The 13,205-nt window shown below is 35.1% G+C and overlaps 1 protein-coding gene across 5 annotated transcripts in view; it reads left to right on the top strand.

Moving 5' to 3' along the window:
• The window catches only part of SYT14 (synaptotagmin 14), an 87,390-nt gene that overhangs the window by 24,608 nt on the left and 49,577 nt on the right, over positions 1-13,205 (top strand). For 2 of the 5 annotated variants that reach the window (XM_032989548.2, XM_032989547.2), the window contains exons 3-4: positions 3,312-3,476; positions 9,960-10,178. In XM_032989548.2, coding sequence (XP_032845439.2) covers positions 3,312-3,476; positions 9,960-10,178 — 384 coding nt within the window. Of the gene's footprint in view, positions 1-3,311; positions 3,477-5,171; positions 5,721-9,959; positions 10,179-13,205 lie in introns of those variants that run through there. The other 3 variants (XM_032989542.2, XM_032989543.2, XM_032989544.2) reach the window with 3 other exon arrangements.

Genomic DNA, 13,205 nt, shown 5'->3' with positions numbered 1-13,205 from the left:
GAACACTAGGACTTTAAAAAAAAAAAAAAAAAAAAAAAAAAAAGTCACCACTAGAGTGGTAATTTTTTTTCTTCAGCTTATTCTTGGTCGTGGCTTAACTATTTTTTTGGAACCTAAACAAAACCCCTTCAATGTGAGGGAGTGTTCCCATAAACTTTAGCTGTAACAAGTGATTTTAATTAAATTATGAACAACTCGAAGCAGACTTCTGAAGGGAATATCAGGTAATCTTAGTAGGATGTGCAACCAATGTCTTTTGTGAACAAAAGGATTTTTTTTTTCTTCTATTTGTTTATGGTAATGAAAATATTTTTAAAAATGTTTTGGCTTCATTTCCTCTCTGGTCCAGAATAGAATTCCATGATTCTCACCTTGTTGCTCTGCTTGATGCATCAGGACATCTCATCCTGAAGGACTGATGAAGAACTCTAACTCTATGGGTCTTTGTATTTCTGTTGTTCTGTCTGAAATTGAAAATACTACATGCCTGCTCCTCCCTGTTGCACTGTTTGTTTTATTCTGGCCCTATTAAGCAGTTACACTGTATTCTTATATTTCTTCTTCTTTCTTGGACTGTAGTGGGTTGGAAGGTGAAAGTCAGATTTTTAAGCTTTCCAATTATTTCTAGCTTTGCCTTCAGTTCTTCAGAAGACAGTGTTCCTGACTCAGTTCAGAGTTGCTCCTGTTTTTCCTAGCTTTTCTGGTATGATCTAATAAAAAAAGAAAAAAATTTACTCATTTGATTTTGACTAAATAGAGGTTCTAGTCTAATAGGGTTTTCTGTTTTATTTTGGGACTTCTTTGGTTGCCATTCTGGTATTTCTTTAGTAATTTTGTCAGGATGGGTGATTAGAAGTTATTGGCATGTTCCTTTTCATGTGAAAGTTTTCAGTGTTCTAGGTATAATGTTATGTGATCTCTTCTGGTCAGAGATGAAAAGTGAAGCAAAAATAATTTTCACAGTTTCAGATATAGGTCTGGATATCCAGCTCAAAATAGAAGTATAAATCTGACCAATTCCTTTTAGATGGTGGAAGGTGCATTTCTTTTGATCTTTCTTTTTCAGTTTTTAAAACACACCTATATAATTATTTAACAACAGAACCACAAACACAAATGATTCCTGTCATCCTGCAAAACAAACTGAGGAGGTTGTGGAACTGCATGTGTTTCTCAGTCAGCACTTTTACATAGATGTATGAGCCCAGATTTACAAGGGACATATGTAGACTCAGAGAATAATTTAATTTGGAAGGCTTCTGGGAAAGTAATTTGCAGTTCAGCCCCCTGCTCAAAGTAGAGCTTACATTAAAGTTGGATTCTATAACTAATCTAGGCAATCTGTTCTAGTGAAAAACCCCTCTTATTCTGGAATTCTTTCCCCTCATCTCCAACTGGAATTTTCCTTGTTGCTACTTCGGACTCTTGCCTCTTGTCCTTTTTCATCTCTGAGAATGCAGAGTCTGTTGCCAACTTTTCTTTAATCCCGCTCCTTTTTACATAGTGAAAGATGTTGCCACACATTATACTCCTAAAGTGAAGTGCCAAGATCTTGGCAAGTGGAATTCATAAATCTGATAAATCTTCGTAAATCATTTATGGATAGAAAAAAATCAGTGCCCAAGAGTGGAATTTATGGTAGTGAGTAGAGGGACACAGTCTAGCAAAAACAGCAGGAAGAAAGGGATATATGAAGTCCTAGCTTTCGTCTAGATGAATGCAGCAGTTTTCAGTCTTGGAAGGTGCATGTCTGTGTGTTGTGGCCACAAAAAACACTCCAAGTATTAAGGTGATTCTTACCCCAAGTTCTTATTCTCCCTCTTTAGAATGCAGGTTTGAGATATAACTGATACAATAGGCTATAATGTTCATGGATTGATCAGTGTGCTACTAATAAACCAGTTAACAGATTAACTAATAAACATACCACTGTGAATCACAGTTTTATAATGCTTTACACCATTGTTAATTACATGCAATTATTGAGTTCTATCACTTTTTTCATATAAACTGCACCCAAATATTATCGAGTTATAGTTCTATAACCCTTCACTCTAACCTCCCACACTACTTAGTAACAAATTTGCAATTCTTTCACTCTTTAACTTCTCACATCAAGTTTTTCGAATGTAGACCCAGTGGAGAGTCCAGTGAGTTGCCAAAGGGGCTTCCCTCTGACATCCTGTTAGCCTTGATTAATAAAGCAAGTTAGCTTCATTATAGTCTGTGGGCATCTGCACTTCTTCTGTCAAAAGATGTGTCTTCTTGTTCTTGAGCTGCTTTTATAACTTGTTCATTATTTCTTACATTTCTAGATCTTCTTTCTTGCTGTGCTTCTATATGCCTTTCTCTGCCCAGTCTCCTTTCAAATAAACAAGCTGCTCCTTTAATTACTTTTTCCCCATTGATCCAATTTACTACATCCATTCCCAGATTTAATATTTCTAAAACCATTTCCTAGGTAATATTGGCCTTAATGGTGTTACTGATGTTGTTACTTAGGTACTGATGGACTTGTAAGATTCTACCCCTGCAAAGATGCCCGATACTTCCCTTCAGTTACCTGCTTAATAGGAATTACATATTCTTCATTTTGTATACTTTCTAAACACATCAGTCTACTTCAGCCTTTTTTCCTTACCTGGTTTTGATTAAGTACGCTTTATCTCTACTTGGCTCTTTCTTGGTTTATACACAGGTGGTACAAGTACCAGGGCAAGAAACATATTGTTAGGTGCTTCTTCCCATGCTGTTTTTTGCTCACACAGTATACTATTTGTCAGGGAGCAGCGAGGGCCAGCTGGTCCCTAAGGGAGGAGGAGCTGGGAGTTGAGTATAACAAGGCTGGCAGAGGCAATGGCCTCATCATCAAGGGCTCAGTCTCTCCCCAACAGCACTATCTTAGAGTTGGCTTTGAGTCCAGGTAGCCAAACCTCCAGCCCCTTCCAGGAAGGGGGGATGCTCTTAGCTCCCTTCCAGTGCTTGCTCTCTCAGATATTCCATCAAAAATCATCAGCCTTTTGGCATCTGCTGATAATCTCCCCATTTTCTGCAGACACCCTGTCTTGTTATGGAGTCCAGTACTCGGACAGAACCTCTTGCTCACAGTGTCAGTCCTCCCTTAGATTAGGACCAAATACTTCTGTTCTTTGAAAAGATGCTTAAACATTAATTCAAATTTAAATGGTGTTTTTTTAGTTATATTTTGCATATATATTTGGAACCTTGGTAGTATTACTAATGACCAATTCTGATAAATGTTACAACTTTTACAAGACTTTTAAAAATGTGTTTCTTTCTGTTTCTTTTAGTATCTCCTGAAGCAATTGGATTCCTGTCTGCTGTCGGGGTGTTCATTATTCTCATGTTGCTACTTTTCCTATATATTAATAAGAAGATGTGTTTTGAAAATGTTAGTGGTTTCCCAGATCTCGATTCAGGATATACTACAAGAAAGAATTCACAAGATAAACTTTGTAAGTATCCGAAATACAGTGTACTAAACTTAATTATAAGAGCACACATTTTTACAAGGATGTGTAGAAATATACAAACAATCAGTTGAGTGAAGTGATGAAAATGCACAGTATTGACTTTTCCTGTGACTGTGTAGTGTGTGGAAAGGAAGAAACCTTTGTATTCACAAGCCACAGAAATTCAACAGCTATATAGCCAAAGAGTTGACATTTACTTATGGGAAAACATTTCTCTTGCACTATGGCAATACTTTTGAACATATTTTAAATGCTCCATAATTGTGTGTAATTAAATCTTCTCAAGTAAATTTGTGAACGGGATTACTAGGTTTTCAGTACTAAAATCCTTCACCGACCATTTGGAGAAGGTCTTGCATTTACTTATCTGGAAAATAGTTTTAAACAAGTAAAACATTAGAAACTGAAGGTATCTTATCCCTGAATAACAAATTGATTCTATACTTTTTTAATAGAATAAGGTCTTTAATGATAATGTGAAATGAAAAAAAAAAAAAAAAGACATTGAAAAAGATATTGGATGTTGGTAAAATAACCCCTTTCTACTTTTGGGCTGTGGAAATTGAACGGGCTTTGTTAGCTGACTTCAGAGGAAGAGACAGGCACCAGAGAACAGAATGGGAAATTTGAGAGGTTTTCATCCCTTCTGCCTCTTTAAAAGGTGCAGCTAGATTTTTATTTTCAATTTTCTTGGAGACAGAAAAACTCTCCGCTTGGAAATTAAGTTGATCATCTTAACATTTTTTTTTGCTACAAAACAAATCTTCAGGTTCCAAAATATCTTACCTTATGTAAAAGATAACAGGTATTTTGTGGTGAAGTCTCCATGATGCGTATTTTTGTGCAGCTGTTATGTTAAAAGCTTGTTTTAGTGTGACATTGATGAAAAGACATAATTTAAATGTCTCACAACTTCTTCTTTGCAGGTTAGAATAAAAAAAAAAAAACACAAACGTATTTCCACCTCACACAGTTGTCTTATTTTTGAAAATAATGAATTTTATTGTGACTAGTTGATGCTGCAGTTGATGAAAGACTATGGTTTTGCTGGTTGATTGTGGCTTCATTTCAAGATATTTACTTAGCTGCTTTCTTACTATTTTCAATCTATATTGAATGGAAAGAGCAAAGCTGCAACTTCCCCTGGTAAATGTATTGAGTTTGAGATAGCAAAGCAAATAGCTCTGAAGTTGAACTTGGAGAAATTGAGTTGATCTGTTTGTGAAACAGAGGACCTTTCAGTATTAAAAGTTGTTGCTGAATAGGTTGGACAAATGGCGTTTTTCAGAAACCTCCAGCAAAATCTGAGCCTTCCCTCTGTGTCTTCTCTGGTCGACACGCTTAGCAGTGCTGTGGATGATCTGACCAGTGTTGTTGGAGAGGTCGGCTACAGTGTAGCTGATTCAGTAACAGAGCAAGTAACAAGCATGATAAATGGCCTGCGGGCTGAAGATGAAAGCTCTAAAACACAGAATGATAAACCTGTGGAAGGGAGAGAGGAGCATACATCATCATTAACTCATTCTCAGGAAACGAATATGAAAGTGAAAAGAGGTACTGCAGAACATAAAGATACTCATTACTCTAATTCGTTAGATTTTGTAAAAAAAGATACAAGTCAAGATGGAGTGTCTGACCATGTCGTGGACAAAAAACAGTGCCAGTTAAAAGGCGCAGATAATAATAATCATTTAAGTAACTCAGAAGTACCTCAGGATTTGAACACTGTAGGAGGACCTTATGAAAGGGAAGCAGTAGGAGGAAATGAGTGTTTTGTAAATGATAAGTTCTTAAAGGATAGTAACCTGGAAAGTAATAAATTTACAATGGAACAATCTGTTGAGGAACAAGATAATTGCCTCCACGCAGTATCAGATAATTCTAAGAATCATTTGCATAGAAAAATTAAACCACGGTCACCTGGAGTTGACTTTAAGGATTCAGAAGAAGCACACAGTATGAACATTCCCCAAGATTTAGAAGCAAAACTTGCTGAAGTACAGAAGCAAAAATTACCAGACTCCAGCTTGAAGAAGATGCACAATGACCATCCCAACTGCATTAATGAAATCAAAGAAAAGAAATCTGAAGCCTTTTTTTTGAGAGAAGAAAAATCCATAACAAAGGATGAAGACAATGTGTCATCTACAGTTGCAGAAGTGGGTAAAAAGAAAAACTCAAAGAAATCGGAGAGAGAGCTATGTAATAAGAAGACACCAGGAAAAGGTGAGGAATCCATCAGCAAACTGCATTCTTCAACCTTTCCTGAAACTTATGATACTTCCTACTTTTTTCATCTAATTTATGCATTTAATAATAATGTTTCCAGTGAATGAAAGTAGGTTTGTGTTGTCAGTGCATCATTCTCTAATTATGTTGATATTTCTTGGAAGTTAACTACTTTTTAAAGTATTACCTAAAGGAACTGATTAATAAATGCCTGTCCAATGTTCTAACTTTTCTTTTTCTATATACAGTTTTTCCTACCTTTTCTGCAGTGCCTTGTGTGTTTTCTGTTGAAAACTATGAATTGATTAATACTGGAAATTAACATTTGTTCTGTGAAAGTGGTTTTTATTTTGTATATTTTAAAATCATTACATAAAATGTGATAAAATGATAAAGAAAAAAACCCAACTTCTGTTACATTATAGTAGATCTTCAGAATGTATTTCTGGGTTATGTAAGATAATAATTTCAAGACACAGAACTCAATGAGAAGTGGCAATTAAGTGATTTTAAGTATAGAAAGAACTGAATGAAGCTTGTCTTAAAGTTGTAGTCTTACAAAGAAAACATATGTATTGTTGATATGTATGCTGTGTGTGCTGTATTCAACATCCAGTCTTAATATAACAATGGAGTTGCAGTGATAGTTTGTGAGTAAGAATGAAAATCTTGCATTTTTACACAATTGTTTTGCAGGCTGTGTAGTGAATTTTTAGAAAGCAACATAGGTTTTTCTGGAGATGCGGTTTCTGTAGAGAAATTAATGATTTCATATTTTTTTTTTTTTAGTATGTGTACGTTTTCCTTTACCTGAAGATTTCAGTTATTAGTTCTGTTGGCATTTTGTTGTTGTTGTTTTGCTTTGTTTTAAAGTTTGATTTAGGAAGTGGTTTCCATGTTCATATGCTAAACTATCATTTTACCTTTTGCTTTTCAAATATATATTTGAACAGTATATTCTGTATCAAAAATGGCATTTTAGATCTAATAATAGCTTTCTGTAGGTTAATAATGACACATGATCTGTGTTAGCCAAATAGGAAAGTTTTTAATAAGAACATGAATTCTATTAGGCAAGTTTCCAAGTAAGTTATAAAAATCAAAAGAGAAGTGGCAAGGAGAAGCATAAAACCCTGAGGATTTTTTTAATGTGTAGGAAGCTATTTTTTCCCAACGAACTGAAACAGAGTTGTATTGTTCATTTTAAAAATGTTTCTGTGAGTAGCTTGTGTTTGAAATTTAATGAGGTTTTTAAGTCCTCTGAAGAGGTCTTGTTTCATGACTTGTAATAATAGTATACATCCTCATTCTTTTTCTTTTATGCTAAGAACTGGAATAAAAATATCTGGTATCACTGAGAACTTCTGGATGCTTACAAACATCAGTGTATTATTAGAGGCATAACTTTCAGCACTTCTTTCAAAAATGTTGCTACCATGTTTTCTACTATTCCATTCTTTATGGAGACTGATTAATGAACCTGATTTCATATATGTAAATACTATTCTTGTCTGGCAGTATATTTCAGTCCTGGTATGCCCTGCTTTAGTTGTGGAAATCTGTTGTTTCCTAGGTGGCAGGTTTCAACCTGTTGAGGGCTATGTGAGATACAAAATTTTACTCTATGTACCAGCAAAGGAGGTTCCTTTTTCTGAACAGCCTCTTGCAGTGAATCTGCTAGCCAGAATATATCCTGCTTGGTGTGATATTTTCAGTAAGTGATCAGTGAAATTGAACTTGCTTTATAGCCATCCATACAATGAGAAGAACCATATCTGTTACACTTGTATTAAAATTGATAGCCTAGCGTTGAAAGATCTAGTTGCTCATTAGCAGTCTTTTAAGGCACCAGTTTTCCTATAAGCACTAAAGCAAGATTATATACACATTGCATGTAGAGCTGGTAGTGCTGTCCAGAGTTAAAGTTTCCTGACATTTTCCATTCCAAGACCTACCTTATTTTCAGTTTCTTAAAACTATGCCAAATGTGAAATACTTCAGATGAAATCTGGCATGTTTTCTGTCTTTTTTTTTTTTTTTTTTTTTTTGTAAAGGTATAATTTAAAATCTTTAGCTGATTCCAGGAATAAAGTATGAGGAAAAACATTCTGGTTATCTGTGCAAAAAATAAGTAGATTTCACATCTGTTTCACTAAGATGCTTTGGTGCCTTTGTATATTGGAGTATGTAGTTGGAATGTGGGAGAGCACTTTTCCCATGTCAGAGATGCCCATGTTCTTCTGTGAAAAAAACATGTCTGTTTGACTAATTTGTAAATATTTGAAACTTTGCTTTTTAAAAAGGCATAGTGAGTACTTCTTAAAATTTCCTTGTTAAATTCACTGAGCATCCTGTTTGCACTTACATGCTTTATTGTGGGGGTTGAAGAACAGAGCAGGTCTTATCCTGCTTTTGATACTTACGGTTACTGAAGGACACTGGAAGTTTGAACAGAAGAACTGAGAATAAACATGACTTATGTGAGAACAGAAACTTCCTGAACAAATGTGACACGATGCAAGTGGTGGACTGCGATTTGAAGTAGAATGGGTGACAGCTATGGAGAGAACGGATAACATTATATGAAGGTGGAGAGACAAAGGGTGAAAGACTGAGGTTAGATGAGTAGTTGGTTAGGTGCAAATAAAGAGAATTTGGGATTGAATGGACAAAGAGAATAAAGAGGAAGTCCCCATAAGAGGCCAGAAATGGGTGCTTGGGGCAGGAACATGGAGAATGGGGCCAGGAGGCAAGAACTTAGGATAAGATTCTATTCATATAAATGTAACTTTGCAAAAGATGTCTTATCTTAACTTGCAGCATGGGCTTTTCTTTATGAGTACCAGGGAGAAATAGACCTGTACAGGAAATGATTTTACTCATCTACTGTAGAGGCTTACCTAATAGTGGGAAGGAAGGATCTCTGTAATTGGAAGAGGCAAACACCTGACTGTAAAAGAGGCCTAGATGGATGGCGTAGGTTGAGTTACTTTAATGGCTGAATTTTGGGTAAGTGGAATCCCTCCTTTAGTCGGAATACCCAGGCAGAGGAGCGAGACTGGCAGTGCATGAAGGCAGAGACTAATGGGAGTGGAAATGCAGAACTAGAGCTAAGGACAGGGACTGGGAGGAGGACATGAAAGCAGGGAGGGAAGAAGCAGTTGATCATGGCTGCATAGCATGTTAGACAATATCCCTTCAGAATCAGGAGCTGAAAAGCAGTATTATGGGCATCTCGGAACTCTGCCAGTGATAGAAATCTATTGGCAAATCATATGCCATAGGCCTGCTCACAGAGTAGTTGTAATGCTGACCTTTAAGTTTATGTGAACTCTTTTAATGCCTGTGAGAGTTTGAGATCTACAGAACCTCTACATGGCATGTAAAATTTGGACAGAATCCATTTGAGGTTTGGAAAAGGGAGGAGGAAGCTTTCCTTTCACAGAAATAAAAATGCAGCTGAATCTTTGACTTGTGGGAGGAAGTCATACTTGAGATGTAGTTGGAAAAAGTTGGCCACAGGAGTGGGCATTGTAGGAGAACTGGTATAAAAGAATTAACGAGATAGGTCCTTCTGTGCAATTTTTCCTGTTGCCAGATGTCTGCAGTGAGAATCCGCATTAATTTCAGTTATTGAACAAGGGGCTGTTTATTTTAAGTTAAATAAAATTGTGCATGCAAGCATCTTTCACTAGCATTTTCCCATTTATTATTGTGAGTTTAAGCACTACTGACATAAATAACCTAAGACGATTTTGTTGTAGGCTTGTCTGTAAATCAGTTTCATTTTTATGTTATACTCCATGCTCACAGCAAAAATCAGCTGGGAATGGAGGATCAAGAGCTGCCTTTTTGATATGTTAGGTATCCAAATGTAATATTGCAGCAGTGTTGGATTTACTTAACATAAATTCTTTTAAGCATTTTCTTACTTAATGAAGGGTTTCAATAAATTCAGTGTGTGCTGCCTCACATAAATTGATCCATTTTCTGTTGAATAAGATTTAGAATGTTTTTTGGGGGCTTAATGATATTTCAGTTTTTCTAGAAAATAAAAATGGCTCTCACCAATTACAAAATCATGTAGTACTTACAGTTACAAGAAGATGATATTTTTAAGATATTACAGAAATTTTAATTGAAATTGCTTACATATCTTCAATGATAACCTCATATGGTTATTTTCTTGTATGCCATTTTGAGCTGTAGTCGATTTGCTTTATTTTATTCAAACAGACAACTCTTATATGAGTAAAGACCAGCATGGTTCATCATCTGAGAGTGAAGATGAAGCACTGGGTAAATATCATGAGGCCTTGTCTAGAACCCAGAGTTCCAGGCTGCCAGTGGTGGATGGCAGACAGCCAAAAAACTATATATGGGAAACCAGACAAAAATATAGTCCCCTGTCTGCAGAATATGATGGATACAGTAGTGAAGCCTCAATAGATGAAGGTAAGAGTGATTTAAAAGCATTCCTTTTATTCCAAATTTCAGAGTTATGTTCTGGATATGTAAGTCCTAGATGAGGACAGCTTGACTTGCAAATAGTCAATGTCTGCAAGAAATATCCAGATATCTTTTATACTTGTGCATGCTCAAAAAAAAATGGCACAGACTTGTGCACATTCTTCCAGAAATATTGCAAATGATATCTTGTTATATTAAGTTTTGTACAACTTAGCATTAGTCATTTTATTTTAGGGGGATTTTAAACTGTTTATTTTAGGAAAGAAACATGGCAACTCTTGATGAATCCTGTGTTATTATAAATACAAAGAAGACCTGTTATTTCTCTATTGATAAGCTGTCATAACAGCAAAGTAAATGGAATTGGTTATTGGTTACGGTACACATGGTCATTGTGGTGTGCATTACTGGCATGTTCTGTATCTTTTCATCTCTTGAAATCACAGAAAGGAATTATTACACTGATTAGATTAATGTAATTTTTCCATGGCATTAAAAGTCGGATGTAAATAATGGATGTTTCTTCTGGGGTATATATTTCTTGATTTTAAGTTAGGGTGACAACCAGACATAGAGGCTGAGAATTATGCTGTCAATATTTTGTCAATATTCTTTTTGTGCTTGAAAAGAGCTGCAAATGAGAACTCCGTCTGTAGCCATTTTCTAACATGGAAAGTGAGATTTTGTTGAAGTTACATAGAAGTCAGATTCTAATATAGATGCTGTGTTATAGTAAAATGTTCGTTGGTCTTCCTTTGATATGTTAAGATGCAAAGGTCTTTTAGTGATTGATATTTTCTAATAAAAAGTGGATACATGTAATTAAAAGATATGTGTCCTTAAATGTTCTATACAGTCCAGAAGTGCGTGAAAAAATTTAAATTTTCTACTATGTGATGTAATTCAATTACATAAAAGTTTATTTGCCACTGAAATTTGAAATTAGTGTATGCTCATTCATGATTCCAAGTTGAGACTCAAAGGACATGAAAGCCATAATTGAAGTAAGTTGCAGAGTAAGAAGATTCTTTTCTGATCATCAGAAATTTTGATTCTCTCCTTTGCTGTTACATTGTAGAAAGGCTGGGAGTGAGTGCTAGTAAATAGGGAAGGAGATGCAGAGGTGAGGTGAGGTGTTAAGACACTGTGATGGACAACAAGGAAGAGGGGACAGTGGAAGTATCATGTTTGGGTTTTATATCTACTGAGATCTATCAACAGTGTTGGTGGGAGAATATGATAAAATACTTTTTTTTTTTCATCCTTATGTCATTGTTGGGAAAGAATGGTGATGTATATTAACAGAAGATGGAAAACCCAATTGTATTTTTAACAAATAATACCACATACAAATTATACAAGGCGACTGCTTTCAGATACCCAGAATAAAGTATTTGTCTCTCTTCAAACTATTGAGGCCAGTTGTTGAAATAGTCCTAGAGTAATTCATGTTAAAAGGAACATGTGACATTCCTCCTTCTATTTCACAACTGTTTGGATTTTTTTAATCTTACCTAGTTCACCTTCTTAGTGAAAAGTTGTCAGTTCATCTGAGCTTTTTACTTTGGCCCTGTAATACAAAAGGCATTGTGGTAGCCTGTATCCAGTTTTTTTGTTTTGTTTTTTTAATAATTATATTCCTTAACATCCTCTCAGATCATCAAAATTCATAGTCACTGACTTTTATCCTCTTCTGGGGAATGAGAACTCCAGTCTGGAAATCTATATCATGGTTAGAATCTAAGACAAAAGAACCCTATTGGCAAGACCAGGTATTGCATCATCAAAGTTACAATTGTTTCCCCCCTCCTCCTTTTTTGTCTTTTCTTATGTTGCTAAAGATATCTGTCACCAGCTGCTATCTCTTCTCAGTGCTCTCTCCATTCAGGAAGCTGGCTGGATGTAAAACCCATTTATATATATGCACACACATATTCATTCTAAAATTAGTATGCAAATTGAATTTATTATAATGAAAGAACATTCAGAGTTTGGAAAAAACCTTTTAAAGCAAGAACTATCAAAACATTCTAACTTAGAAAATTGTGAATTTTTAACTGCATACTTATACTAGCTTTCTCCAAAAAAGCTTTAATGCTGTCAGTGTTTTGCTTTTGTTCCTGCTTGTGAGAGCATTCTCTTCCCACATTTTACAAGGATTGGAGAATCAACACTGTTATTTATTTGATAGCCTGCAATCATTCTACCGTTTTCTGCAAAATGCTTGCAAATTAGTGATGATTTTGTCTCATTTTTGTAATCCATTAATCTTAACAAAATTATGTTCAGTAGTATTAAAAAGAGTTTTGTGGTATTGGACATGGCAACAGATTAACAACCTAGTATTTTTTACTTTTCAGTGACCTGAAGGTGGCACACTAGAATAATTAGTGCTATTATTTTTATGTTCTTCCTAAATTATTTCAATCAGAAAAGAAAAAAATCTTTGTGCAATGATAAAAATGTGTTAGAATAGAGGAAAAGACGGAACTTGCCTTGTTATGACATGATCATTACAGGGCAAAAGCTGCCCAACATAGAACTTTGACGAAAATAAAAGGTGGAAACCTCATGAATAAAGCCTGCAATCAAAAATAAATGAGAGACTGACTATTGCTACCAAACAGTTTAGATGTGTTCAGAGATACAATTCACTGTACAGATGAGGTTAAAAATCTCTGATTCCAAGTGGAGAGTATCAACATTCTAGATGTTTCAGTGTCATTTTTAAAAATTCAAAGCTTTCCTGCTCCTTAAACTTGCGAAATAAATCTGTGGAATACTGATGCCATAGGAATCCTGACATTTTTAATTATATACTTGGTTTTTATGACTGTTGAATTATTTTTATAAGAAGTGTAAAGACAAACGGTAGAACCATTTTTTGATTGTTTGTAGAGGAGCAGGAGCAAACATTGTGTTCCTATGTATTTTACTTAATATGAGAAACAATTCTCAATATATTTGACTTTGTGTACTTCTGTTTCCTCATATGTACTTTATCATTTCTAC

This window comes from Tyto alba, unplaced genomic scaffold (genome assembly GCF_018691265.1).
Source record: "Tyto alba isolate M040663 unplaced genomic scaffold, T.alba_DEE_v4.0 Super-Scaffold_16, whole genome shotgun sequence".
NCBI lineage: Eukaryota > Metazoa > Chordata > Aves > Strigiformes > Tytonidae > Tyto > Tyto alba.
Note: the sequence above shows the minus strand (reverse complement) of the source record. Positions and strands in the feature narration are given on the sequence as shown.